Genomic DNA, 13,535 nt, shown 5'->3' with positions numbered 1-13,535 from the left:
CGTCTTCTTCGGGAGCTTGGCGGATCTTCCCGAGTGCCGGCCACCCTCTGCAGCGTCATCCGAAGCTCAGCCGCGATTGGCTGAGCATAACTGTGCTCAGCCAATCGCGGCTGAGCGGCTGATGACGCGGCCACGTCATCGGCTGCTCAGCCGCGATTGGCTGAGCACAGTTATGCTCAGCCAATCGCGGCTGAGCTTCGGATGACGCTGCAGAGGGCGGCTGGCACTCGGGAAGATCCGCTGGCCTCCCGAAGAAGACGTCACTGCTGACGATCGGAGACCGTGGTCGGCACGTGATAGGTAATGTATAGCGCACCACACTTCCGGGTACACGGGTGGGGGTGGTGGGACACGGGGAAGGGGGCCATTCACAGACATAACATACATTACAAAGTTGTATAACTTTGTAATGTGTGTTATTCTGTGAATAATTTTTTATCGCCGGACAACCCCTTTAAGTGTAGTGGCCCAAACTTTCTCTATAAAACCATATGCGATCAGCAGAGTACCCCAGAACCTCAATGACCTGAAGGATGCCCTTCAAGAAGAGTGGGATGTCATGTGTAATTAATGACGAAGGGCACATGACAAGTAAAGCTCGGCTTACACTACATTTCTGGAATCTGTTTAAGGGTCAGTTCACACGTACAGACTCGCAGACGGGGTCCCGGTGTACTGCTCTCCTGCCCGGCCAATCAGTGTGTTGCCCAGCCTCAGCCACTGATTGGCAGGGCTGAAGAGCAGTATGCCGGGACCCAGTGCAGCGAGAAGAGGTAATATATACGGAGCGGGAGTCGGGCGGCAGCAGAAGGGGTCAAGGGGCCGGCAGAATTACATACACGCAGCGGTCATTCAGACAGCTGCGAGCATGTAGCAACAATGAACTGCCAGGACCTAACAGACTCGCAGCGAGATTTACGCTGCGAGTCTGTACGTGTGAACTGACCCTTAAACAAAAAGTTAAAATAAAAAAAAAGGATGCATTTGTGTGCATCCATTTTGATACGTTTTTCCATATATTTTCCATATATTTCCTCAAAAAAAGAAAAAAAATGCATCAGTCTTTTAACACAAAAAAAAACGGATGCATTTTAAACCATTTGATTTTTTTTTTTTAATAATGAAAGTCAATAGAAAAACAGAACAAAATGGATGTACAGAAACACATCCAAAACAGATTGCAAAAAAAAGACGTGTGAAGCCAGCCTTATTGAAACAATGACATTTTTGTTAGGGTATACCCAGTACCGTTGTTGGCTTTTGTTATAATAAATTGTTTTAACATGAGGAAATCACTATTGTATGCTTCTACATAAATGCCTTATTTGATATAACATCAATGTAGCATAAACATTTTATTTATTCCATAGATTTCACCAGTAAACAAAACATCCCTAACTTTTTGTGAGTAGTGTATAACCCCTTTCTCCATTGCATTCATTGGCAGGTCTAAGAAATGGGAAAAGGACTGGGTAGGATCTGTATCCACAATGAACTGGAAGATCTAACTACTAGAAAATCCATTATTGTGCTCACACTAAGATCTCAACTTTGTCTCAATAAAATTTGTTTGGGAAAGAAAAAAAAAATTGCTTCTGCAATAAAGAATGGAAATCTGAACACAGGTCGGATTAGGGAACACACAAGGAGAAGAATAAAAGACCTTAAACATTTTTGTCAGCTGATCCTTAGCAGCAGATTGTCTTTGGGAAAAACTCTAAGCGTGCATGCACACCACTGTTAAAAAGCACTTTAGATTATTGAAAAGTAAGAGAAGTTACTAATGCGTGGGATATTTTTTTCAGTTCAATCATTTCACACTGAAGTAGTGGTTGTCTGGGGACACGATCATAACAGCAGCAGATGAGGGCAGATGAGTATGGGTTACTTTTTATGTTGGCTGCACCAATGGGCACTTCTTTAATAATTAAAAAAAAAACACGCAGTGGTAGTGAGTGTGCATTATGTGGGAAGAAGAAAAAAAAACATTCACAGGGTGCTTCTTGAATGACGACTTTTTCTGTTGTAGGCCTGAAAAAGCTGTCACACTACATACTACTAAACACAACTGCAAGGCACTGTACGCAACTCCTTCAGAACTCCCTGGTGTCTGGTGGACAGTAATTCTTCCTTTACTGGAGACTATATACTATAATATATTGCATTTCCACAATCCTATCCACATATTGTACTGTAATTGGGACTCTTTACCACAAACCTCCATCAGGGCCACCATGTCTGGACACAAAATTACGAGAAGGCCAAACTTGAGTTCACATCTAAACTTTACATCTTTACAGCCAGGTTTTCCACAGATTACAGCTGATCATTGGTCATCCCAAAAGGAGACATACTGTACTCTGTGATCAGCTTAAGAGTCATGGGCAACTCGTACCAAAAATAAATTATACAGAGCACATAAATCATAGCATGTTGCGACAATTTGTCCAATAAAGTGCCCTTTACACCATAATGAAACCTGGTGGACCCTAAAAGTAAATCGGTAAGTACAAACCAACCTGCTGATAGTTCCCCGTAGCCATTGCTCATTAGGAGCACTGAGGCTGTTCTTAGGCCCACCAGAACACCATTTGGCCTGCTTGCCGCCTCCGATGCTCACACTTACTGACGTATATTCTAGCCTGCTGTTTATGCAGGAGGTGACGGGCGAGCTGATCAGTGTTCTGGAGGGCAGTGAATGCCCTCAGCGTTCCTAACGAGCGAATTTGCTAATTTTTATAGCAATGAATAGCACAGTAATGGCAGCATTTAAAGGGGTAGTGCTGGGAATTTTTTTTTCACTAAATAACACACATTACAAAGTTATAAAACATTGTAATGTGTGTTATTTATGTGAATGGCCCCCTTCCCCATGGCCCCATCTTGGGACAATTACATCACTCTTCAGGAGGCCAGCCTGACTTCTCCAGTCCTCCCTCATGCCGTCCCCTCTCCAGGGCGGTGTTGGGGTAAACATGGGGAAGGGGGCAGTTAACATAAATAACACACATTACAATGTTGTATAACTTTGTAATGTATGTTATTTTGTGAAAAAAAGGTTTTCAACGCACTACCCCTTTAATAGTGCAAGAAGACCAGCCATTGTAAGAGGAGTTCAGCAGCTACCGGGAACCTGGTGGTAGTGATATTTAAAGGATAATTGCCCAATCACACCAAAAATAAATGGGTTTAGCCAAATTACACTTAAGTGATACAGTTGGTACACAAGGTGAATTCAGAAATCACTTAAAGAAAACAAACTTACACGTTTATCTCAGACTGATTTTCCCTATAAGTATAGCCAAGAACACCACAATTCTCATGTTATCCATAATCAAAATATACAGCGGAACCCCCTAATATTAATTCTTCCTAGTAGTAACAAAACAGACAGACATTCGCACCTTCTCTCAGTAGAATCTGAGCGATTTCTTTGAGGACTTGGGTGCTTCTTTTTCCTCTGTTCCCTCTCCTCTTCATAGCTTTCCTGAGGCTGAATGATGACAAAGAAATTATGTTAGTGCTGGATAGTAGATTTCATATCCACCAAATTATATCTGACAATACGTTCCATTCAACCTGCTCTTAAAGGGGTAGTCCCATCTACCAGCACTGCTGTGTCTCCCATTGAGCTTGCACATCTACAGGGCCTGGATTGTTTATGGAGATGTGTAAGCTCAACAGGAGACACAGCAGTGCTCAGAGGGAGAGAGAAAAGAGAGGAACTATGCTTACTGCTTCCGAGGTACCTGGCCACCCAAGGGTGTTGGAGCCAGACCACTGCTCTCAGAGAGGAGAACGATGGTTGGGAACTTAGGAAGGGTACTGCCAACAGTAAAGGGAGAGAATAGGGCCAAACTTCAAAAGAAAGCAATTTTGCTAAACACAAAGCAAAATTGCTTTCTCTATCACCTAACAAAAGTTTAGATGATGGAAATTCCCCTTTAAATCAGCAGTAACTTTATTCATGAGCCAGGTATGGGTGGAAGCCTAAAGCTGAAAATTATTATTTCCCACAGAACCACTTAACATTTTCTTGGCAAGTATACTTGCTGAACCCCCTACTCTGTACATGACAACTTTTTTCTACAGGTAAGTAATTGAATTAGGTTAAAGATGTTTTCACAGATTATAAGCATGCGTAACACCAATGTGGCCCACTAAAGCAGAAAGTTAAATGGAATATCCAGCCTTAGAAAGACATGGGCACTTTCTTCCAGAGACAGCACCACTCTTGTCTCCAGTTCAGTTGTGGTTTGCAGTTAACCCTTATTAACTTCAATGGAATAGAGTTGCAAAACCCTTACCCAAACTGAAGACAAGAGTGGTGCTGTCACAGGAAGAAAGTGGCCATGTTTTTCTAACACTGGATAACCCCTTTAAAGAAGCTTGGGAAAAACGTTTATAGCATTTACATCCAGTGCATCCATAAAGTAATAACCTCTATTACTGTATTTTCTTTGATGTGATAAGTAAACATTTCAAAGTTCAAATTCTCACCTGTCCTGTTCCTGCCACAGACACATGGCGCTTTTCAGGCATCTCCTCCTTTTCTTCATCTTTTATGGTTTCCTCTGGAGGAAGATAGCTTTTTGTGTGCAAACTTTCAAATAGTTTATCCACAAAGTCATTTGTTTCTGAGAAGAAAAGAAAAGGACATTTATATGGCATCTTTTCGGGTTAAATAAAAAAAAAATCCAATAAATATAGCTGGGAAAATATTATTTTCATGTGGACTGATAGGCAACAATATCAGATTAGTGGGGGACTGACATCCACCATCCTCAATGGCTGCTTGCCAGAGTTGTAGCACCATCATACCCAGCTATATCTATTGGCAATTTTTTTTCTAATTTAACCAATACATAGTGACCATGTTGGGTTACTGCAGCTCAGTTCCTATTCACCTCAGTAAGAGCTGAGCTCCAGTAACCCAGCAAAGCTGCTACACACAACAAATTTGCTTTTTGATATAAGCATTGTGGCTATAGCAAAGAGCAAATTAAAAAGCTGCCTGGTGTCAGCACCCCACTGATCTGACATTGGTAGCCTATCAAAATTTAGCCTGGAAGGGGTACTCCAGAGAATAAAATTAAAATCAACTGAAGTTATACAGATCTGTAAATTACCAGCTACTGTATGTCCTGCAGAAGTGATGTATTCTTTCCAGTCTGACACTGGGCTCTATGCTGCCTCCTCTGCCCATGTCAGGAACTGCCCAGTAAAGTAGCAAATACCACAAAAAACCCTCTCAAGCTCTGGACAGTTCCGGTCATGGACAGAGGTGGAAGCAGCAAGCACTGTGTCATGCAAAAGAAAACACGACTTCCTGCAGGGCATACAGCAGCATAAGTATTAGTATTTTACAAATCTGACATCAGTCTATCTGATTTTTTTCCCTTTGGAGTACTCCTTTAAGTATATGTTGATATTCATTAATTCTCTAGCTTGTTAAATATTAACATGCATAGGTGATTTAAGAATTAGTTCACTTTTTTTATTTTTCGCCCCCCCCCCCCCCCGGGTAGCCGCTGTCATGTATACTTGTACATATACATGTATACAGTTCCCGTCCCGCGGTGCCGTTCAAATCGGGCGCGCGCACTTCCGCCGGCTGCTGCGAGTCCTCTTCTCTGACCAGTGATTATACGCCGGAAGTCACTCGCTTCCATGCATTCGCTATGGAAGCGCGTGACTTCCAGCGTTCAAATTACAAGGCCGAGAAGAGGAGTCACAGCGCCGGCGGAAGTAAGTGCGCGCCTGATTTGAACGGCACCGCAGGACGGGACCAGAGCTACGCCATGGGACACAGATCATCTTCTATAAGTATACTTGACAGCGGCTACCCGGGGGGGCTGGAAAAAAAAAAAAGTGAACTGCTTCTTTAAAGGCTCATGTATTTTCACTTTAAAGCGACTCCCCCAAACCACTTGTACCTTCTTATAGCTGCTTTTAATCCAAGATCTGTCCTGTGGTCCGTTCCGCAGATGATGCAGCTATTGTCCTAAAAAACAACTTTTAAACTTGCAGCCCTGTGCCCAATGGGAGTATCTGTGCCCTAACTTTGCACCACCCCTCAGTCCCTCCTCCCCACCTTTTTCATCATTAGGAATGCCACTGGAACATTTTCTCCTGTCTGAACATTGCACATGTGCCTTAACCATCCAGCCCATGTTCAGTATTGACACAGCTGATGAATAGGAGACAATCTGCCTAGAGCATTCCTAATGATGAGGAGGACGGGGAGGAGGGACAGAGATGTTGTGCCAGCCTGAAGGCAGGTTCAGACTACGGAATTCTCGCAGATAAATTCCGCGGAATTCCATCGCCCGTACAAGTTCACGGCCATGCGCCTTTCCACTGGCTCCATAGCGTGACAATTCTTTCGGCGGAATGCGGAATCAGCCGGCCCATAAAATGGTGTCTATGGAGCCGTCAGAAAGGCGCGCGTCCGTGAGCTCGTACAAGCGACGGAATTCCGCAGAATTTATCCGCGAGAATTCCGTAGTCTGAACCCGTCCTAATGCATGCACAATCTAGGCCACGCCCGTTTGCCACAGTTTAAAAGTTGTTTTTTTTAGGACAATAGCTACATCTTCGCCGAACGGACCGCAGGACAGATCTTGAAATAAAAGCAGCTATCCGAAGGTACAAGCGGTTTGGGGGGGGTCAGATTGTGGGTACAGAGTCGCTTTGATACACAAGCCATTTATGAAAGGGTCAGTCATAAAGAGGGTTGGCCTTTCTCCCAGGCTGGTATTTTAGAGAAAAGCTAGTTTTATCACTTCGGCAATACAGCGTGGCCGAGAGCATCCATGTCCTAGGCCTGCAACGCCTCTCCCCCTGTCGCTCATCATTTTCAGCACCCTTCTGAGCTGGGTGGAAGCAGGAGATGCGTTGAACATTGATGCATTGACCCCCCCCCCCCCCCCCACCTAGCTGCAGAAATAAAACTAGTTTTTCTCCAAAATGCTGGCCTCAGGAGAAAGGCCAACCCTTGAACGTGAGGGCCTGTACAACATGGTACCAGCAGTTTGGGGGTGGCTATATTTGCTGGGCTATATCCTCAGAATATAGTCTACAGGGCTCAGTGTTCACTTCTTTTTAATACTGTTAAATGACCTTGTAGAGGGACTACAGAGTAAAATCTGCATTTTTGCAAATGACACGTAACTTGGTAAAATCACCACAAAGGAGGATAATATAATATTACAGAAGGATTTGGAGAAGCTGAATGCTTAAGCAAATAAATGGAAAATTATGTTTAATGTGAATAAATGTAAAGTTTTGGGCTGTAGAAATATGTACAGTTATGTGCTAAATAATAAAACACTTGTATTGTGTGTTGGTGGACTTTAAACTCAACTCAAAGTGATCGGTGCCAGGCAGCAGCTGCCAAGGCATCGTGGGATGCATTAAGAGGCATAGATGCTAAAGATGAGAACATAGTTTTGCCTCTTTATAATTCACTGGTCAGACGACACATGGAATACTATGTACAGCTTTGGGCACCAGTATATAAGGAGGACACAGCTGACCTGCAACTCAACTATTGAGTTTAGAAAAAAAAAAAAAAAAAAAGACGTTTTAGGGGCAATTTAATCACAATGTACAAATATATGAATGGACAGTACAGAGATCTTTGTAGTAATCTTTTTACTCCTAAGCCTGTAACCATTACAAGGGGGCATCCTCTACATCTAGAGGAAAGAAGATTTCGCCATCAGCACAGACGTGGATTTTTTACTGTAAGAGCAGTGAGACTATGTAACTCTCTGCCACATGATGTTGTAATGGCTAATTCTTTAAATAATTTAGGCCTGGATGCTTTTTTTTGAAAAATACAATATTACAAGTTATGAGCATTAGATTTCATGTGATAGGGACTTATTCTGATTGCCACAGTGGAGACGGGAAGGGATTTTTCTCCATGTGAGGGGGCAATTGGCATCTGCCTCATAAGGGTTTTTGCCTTCCTCTGGATCAACATGGTAGGGTTATACTGTAATGGAATGATGGTATGTTATAATGGAAGGCCCCCTATAATGCAGCTTTATTTTAAGTCACTGTATTAACCCCCAGCATGGACTGGATATTGCTGCAGAGAGCTGTGCCTGTGTTAGAATACAGCAGAAGACAAAACTAAAAGCAGAAACTAAAGCACAGCACTAATGCCTAAGCTCTCTAAGCAAAACAGAAAACTGTCAATCTATACTTCAGGCTGGTTTACACTGCATATTAGTCTGCAATTATACTCTGTGGTAAGATGTCCCTTTAAACTGTATTTTTGCAATATAAAACCCACTATGTACAATTTTTGTGAAGGTTCAGTAAAACATTTTTTAACAAATTGCTATTGGCTATGGTATGCCCCCACAGGGTGCACTCCTTGATAAATCTGCAGAAACAGATACTACATATATACCTTTCTGTAGGAAAACATCCAGCTGGTCAGCACATATAGCCTTTAACTCCTTTTCTGATTTGTCCTTTCGTACCAAAGCGATGACATAGTTTGCTAAAGCTGAAGGGTCAGCATCACATCTGAAAGGAAAGGAGACAATTGATTAAACGGAAGAAATATAAAAAGCAAACAATACAGGGGACCACACACATTACACATGTCAGCCAAAACCGGATTTTATCTGTGGTTTGCAGACTTTCCTCAGTGGTAGATGTCAGGGTAATGTAGTATTGGACATTCTGAATTTCAACTCACAGGAGAATAGCCACCAGGTGTCTGGCAGCATCTATTTTTGCAGCAGGAGCAGGACAAATCTAACCTGCTGATAGCTTCCTATTGAGAAGGAGACACTAAGGAAGAAGGCAAGTCTCTTACCTTCATCCTCGGCGCCGTTCCTGTGCACTTACTCATTTACTCCTCAGTCCATTCAGACCATTAGGAGCATTGCCCTGCTCCCATAGCAGAGATCTGCCCCAAGCCAGCCCATCTGCTCCATTGATTATCATTATAAGGGCAGGCCGGGGGCAGATCTGCACTATTAAGGCAAGGCAGTGCTCCTAATGGTTTCACTGGGCCGAGGAGTAAACGACTACATGCTCAAGAACTGTGCAGAGGATGAAGGTAAGAGACATCTTCATCCTCTGCATCTCCTGTGCAATAGTGGACTATCAGCAGGTTAGAATAGTCTTTTAGAGCTACAGTCGCTGCCTGAACTCTATATACAAGTAGGAGGTTTTCACTTTGGCCCATATCGCCAGCCCTAGCCCTCAGACAGGTATTACACAGTTTTGGAAGAAAACAGTCATTTTATTCTACTTATAGAAAAGCCATGTACTGTAGTCACAGCAGCAATAATGTTCTGCAATCTCTACTTCCTTCCACATTTACTATATGAGGTCAGCTCCTTAACACAGAAGGCCCGAACTAACACCGGCTGGATGCATGGGTCTCTTAAATGAACATCAGCAATTCAGGGCCTAGTTTCTAGTCTAGTCCTGCCTGATGGTAGCTAATATTGTAGATAATACCTGTAGATACCATGCCAGCATTTTGCGTCTATAGCTCTTCTTACCACCTGGCTACAATAAAAAAAAAAAAAAAAACAAGGACCCCTTAAGTTTACAGCAATGCATTAAATACAGTAATGAAAAACTGGCTTGAAACATCTCTTATTTACTCAAAAAGACGGCATAAATAATAAAGATTTTACAGACCTATTCAGCCGCCATCACTATTGCTAATCTGAGCCGTTTTTTACAACAATGTTAGCATTTCATCACAACTGATAAAGTCTAAGCCTTTGTGTTTTTCATGAGCAAAACAATCTTATTGCACTCAAATGTCCCAGCTTAATGCAGCATAAGAAAGCAGATAGACACTCATGTGCAAGCACTACTTCCCTTATTTTCTCAGATGCTGTCTCCATACACTGCTTTGTAGACCCTTTACAGTAAGGTGCCGAGTCCGACCTTGAGAAGCGTCTCCCCACCCCATCCCAAATAGTGCACGACCCCTTATTACCTCTGCTGTAGGAGAAACCAATAAACCAATGGGTGCCCTGCCCTCCGCTGAGGGGTGAATACAGGTTTTATGTGACACCCAACGTCTTCTATGAACATCTCACCCAGACAAAATATCCTTTGCATGAAAGTGATTTAAAAAAGCAATGTATGAGATGTCACCATCCACCGCATCACAGCCAAATACTCACCTCAATACAATCCAAAGAAAAAAATAGAAACAAGACAAAGCCACAAAGAGAGAAGACCAAAGGGTCAGCTTCCATAGACCACATCACACCACCAGACATCCTGATAGAAGCCATGGTGGTCACTTAAGGCCCGAATTGCGCATATCGGATGTGTAAAAGAGCCTTAATCTTACACTACCTCTGAAGGAACCGTATGAGAAACACATTCAATACTTCTCCAACCATCAGAAACCAATAACCTACATACCAGATTACCTGTCAGCACTTGCCCATATGGGCTGTATAACACATCTGTTCCATGCACTTTTCTTGTAGTGGACTGGTCGGGTCAATGACACAGTCATGTATCACAGCTTCCGCTCAGATAGGGCAAAGCACAGAGGGTGGTCTGCAGTTTATTAAAAAACATTTAGTGATAGTCTTCCCACCCCCGCAGAGCAACTGGCAGATGTAGGGTCATGGTTTGGGGAGTGCAGACCACAACCCTCACCGTTGCTATCTATGAGAAGAGATTCTATCCACACTTACAAGCCTACATTTCTTTCATATACTGGGGGATTGTGCTGTTTGCTGGAAGGTAGCCACCCATACACGTTTACTACATATCTACTAGTACATCTGCGGTATCAATAAGGCACCAAAAAAAATATGTATGTCTTGATGAGCCAACATCTATTACAGATCTAACTACTGTATAGCCTGCATCCAGCCCATTCATGGAGAAGTCCGGCGAACATTTTTAAGTATTGTATTACCCCCCAAAAGTTATACAAATCACAAATATACACTCATCACGGTAAATGCTTATAAAGTGCTTTTTTTTCCTGCACTTACTACTGCATCAAGGCTTCACTTCCTGGATAAAATGATGATGTCACGACCCGACTCCCAGAGCTGAATGAGCTGTGGCTGCTGGAGAGGATGATGGCAGAGGGATGCTCAGTGTCCCTCCAGTGCCCTGTGTCCCTCAGTGTCCCCCTGCCATCATCCTCTCCAGCAGCCACAGCCTGCACAGCTCTGGGAGTCGGGTCGTGACATCACCATTTTATCCAGGAAGTGAAGCCTTGATGCAGTAGTAAGTGCAGGGAAAAAAGTACTTTATGTGCATTTCCCATAATAAGTGTATATTGGTGATTTGTATAACTTTTGGGGCACACTACAATTCTTAATTAAAAATTTTCACTGGACTTCCTTTAACCCTTAGAGGACCCGGCCAATTTAAATTTTTGCGTTTTCATTTTTTCCTCCTTGTGCCTAAAAGGCCATAGCCCTTTATTTTTTTACCTAGAAACCCACGAGCCCTTATTTTTTGCACCACTAATTGTACTTTGCAATGACAGGCTGAATTTTTTCATAAAGTACACTGCGAAACCGGAAAAAAATTCAAAGTGTGGTGAAATTGAAAAAAAAAAAAAAAGCATCTCTTTTTTATTTGTTTTTTTTTTTTTTCGTTTTTACGCAGTTCGCCCTGGGGTAAAACTGACTGATTACAATGATATGTAACATGTATAACTTTCATTGTATCTGATGGCCTGTAAAAAAAAAAAAAAAAAAAAGTCAAAACCATTGTTAACAAATATATGTTCCTAAAAAAAAAAAAAAAAAAAAAAAAAAAAAAATATATCGCTCCATTCCCAGGCTTATAGCGCTTTTATCCTTTGGTCTATGGGGCTGTGTCAGGTGTCATTTTTTGCTCCATGATGTGTTCTATCGGTACCTTGATTGCGCAAATGCGACTTTTTGGTCACTTTTTGGTCAATTTTTCTGGATTTGATGCGACCAAAGATGCGCAATTTTGCACTTTGGGATTTTTTTGCGCTTACACCATTTACCGTGCGAGATCGGGAATGTGATAAATTAATAGTTCGGGCGATTACGCACGCGGCTATACCAAACATGTTTATTTATTTATTTTTATTTACAACATGGGAAAAGGGGGGGTGATACTGACTTATTAGGGGAGGGGGCTTTTTATTAATAACACTTTTATTTTTACTTTTACACTTATACTAGAAGCTTATACTAGTATAAGTGCACTGATCTCTCATTGAGATCTATGCTGCATAGATATAAAGCATAGTTCGATGATCTGCTGCAGCCGGAAGCAATCGAATGCCGAGCCGGGATCAGCGTAATTACGGCGGAGGGGGGACGACGGCAGCGATTCGGCCGTCCGTCCGAAGATGACGTTTGGCACAAGATGGCGGACGGCCCTCGACATGGATCAGGTTATGTATAATGCACCACACACTTCCGGGTACACGGTGGGACACGGGGAAGGGGGCGATTCACAGACATAACATACATTACAAGGTTGTATAACTTTGTAATGTGTGTTATACTGTGAATTTTTTAGCGCCGCACTACCCCTTTAAATGACAGCCATCCACTCAATTTCAACAGTGTTTGACCATAGGCTTTCTGTGTTTTTAATACAATCCTGGTTTTGGTTGCAAAATACTGAGCAAATATACTGTGTGAGAACATAGCCTATGGCTGTATGCATGTTTTCCAGGGCTCCCTAGGACGGCATCCAACATCTGCAGCCGCAGAGAATCAAACGCTGAATGTTAGGGTTCGGAGAACGTTGCCGAACTCCCAACAGTTTGACAAGTCCCCTCAACACTATAAGCCCCAATAATGCATATAAGCTGGATAAATAGGACAGAGAAGGGAGGACAGTGCCGTCACGTGACAAGCGGACCCCCACCTGGTGTTAGAGAAAACATGCATGTCACCCACACATAGGGAAGGTAGCTGGCTGTAGGTGATGGAATGGCTTTTTAGGAAACACTAAATAGAGACCTTTCAATCACAACATGAGTGGAGAAGAAGCCCTGTCAGATTTCTCCAAAATAACGCCAGACTATACTTCAAAGATGATTTTTTTTGTTTTGCAAAATAGCAACTGGTAGAAGCAATGGTAAATGTAATCAAAGGACAGTGTTAACCCCCAAAATGCAAAATGTCTTGTACCAGTTAGTACTTTGCCAAATAAAACCCACCATTGAACTCAGTTTGCATACTGCAATATATTAAAAATATATAAAAACTGTATTTATAGGTAGCAATAACCTTTATACTTTTCCCCACCAGGGGTCTCCCTCCTGCTTAAAATGCCATCCACCCTCCGTTGCGATGTTCATTCTGTACCTAGCAACAGCTAGAGAGGACAGACTACTGGAAGTGGGACAGGTATAGGACACCAGTTAATGTGCTGCAGAGAAGAGCAGTGATTGTCTGCAGCAGTCAGAGCCAGGAGCGAGGTGCACGCCTGTTATTACAAAAGAACAGTGGCAATGCTCTGCATCACTCTTTAACCAGTATTATATCATACTCACTAACTATGATGACCGTCCA

General features: G+C 42.6%; 1 protein-coding gene across 3 annotated transcripts in view; it reads right to left on the bottom strand.

Annotated features, from left to right (window-relative positions):
- RBM27 (RNA binding motif protein 27) overlaps positions 1 to 13,535 on the bottom strand; it is a 41,675-nt gene that overhangs the window by 26,426 nt on the left and 1,714 nt on the right. For all 3 annotated transcript variants that reach the window (XM_069971995.1, XM_069972003.1, XM_069972012.1), the window contains exons 2-4: positions 8,426 to 8,544; positions 4,501 to 4,637; positions 3,405 to 3,493 (exon numbers count right to left, since the gene is read on the bottom strand). In XM_069971995.1, coding sequence (XP_069828096.1) covers positions 3,405 to 3,493; positions 4,501 to 4,637; positions 8,426 to 8,544 — 345 coding nt within the window. The remainder of the gene's footprint in view (positions 1 to 3,404; positions 3,494 to 4,500; positions 4,638 to 8,425; positions 8,545 to 13,535) is intronic.

The sequence above is a fragment of the Dendropsophus ebraccatus genome, chromosome 1 (genome assembly GCF_027789765.1).
Source record: "Dendropsophus ebraccatus isolate aDenEbr1 chromosome 1, aDenEbr1.pat, whole genome shotgun sequence".
Lineage (NCBI taxonomy): Eukaryota > Metazoa > Chordata > Amphibia > Anura > Hylidae > Dendropsophus > Dendropsophus ebraccatus.
Note: the sequence above shows the minus strand (reverse complement) of the source record. Positions and strands in the feature narration are given on the sequence as shown.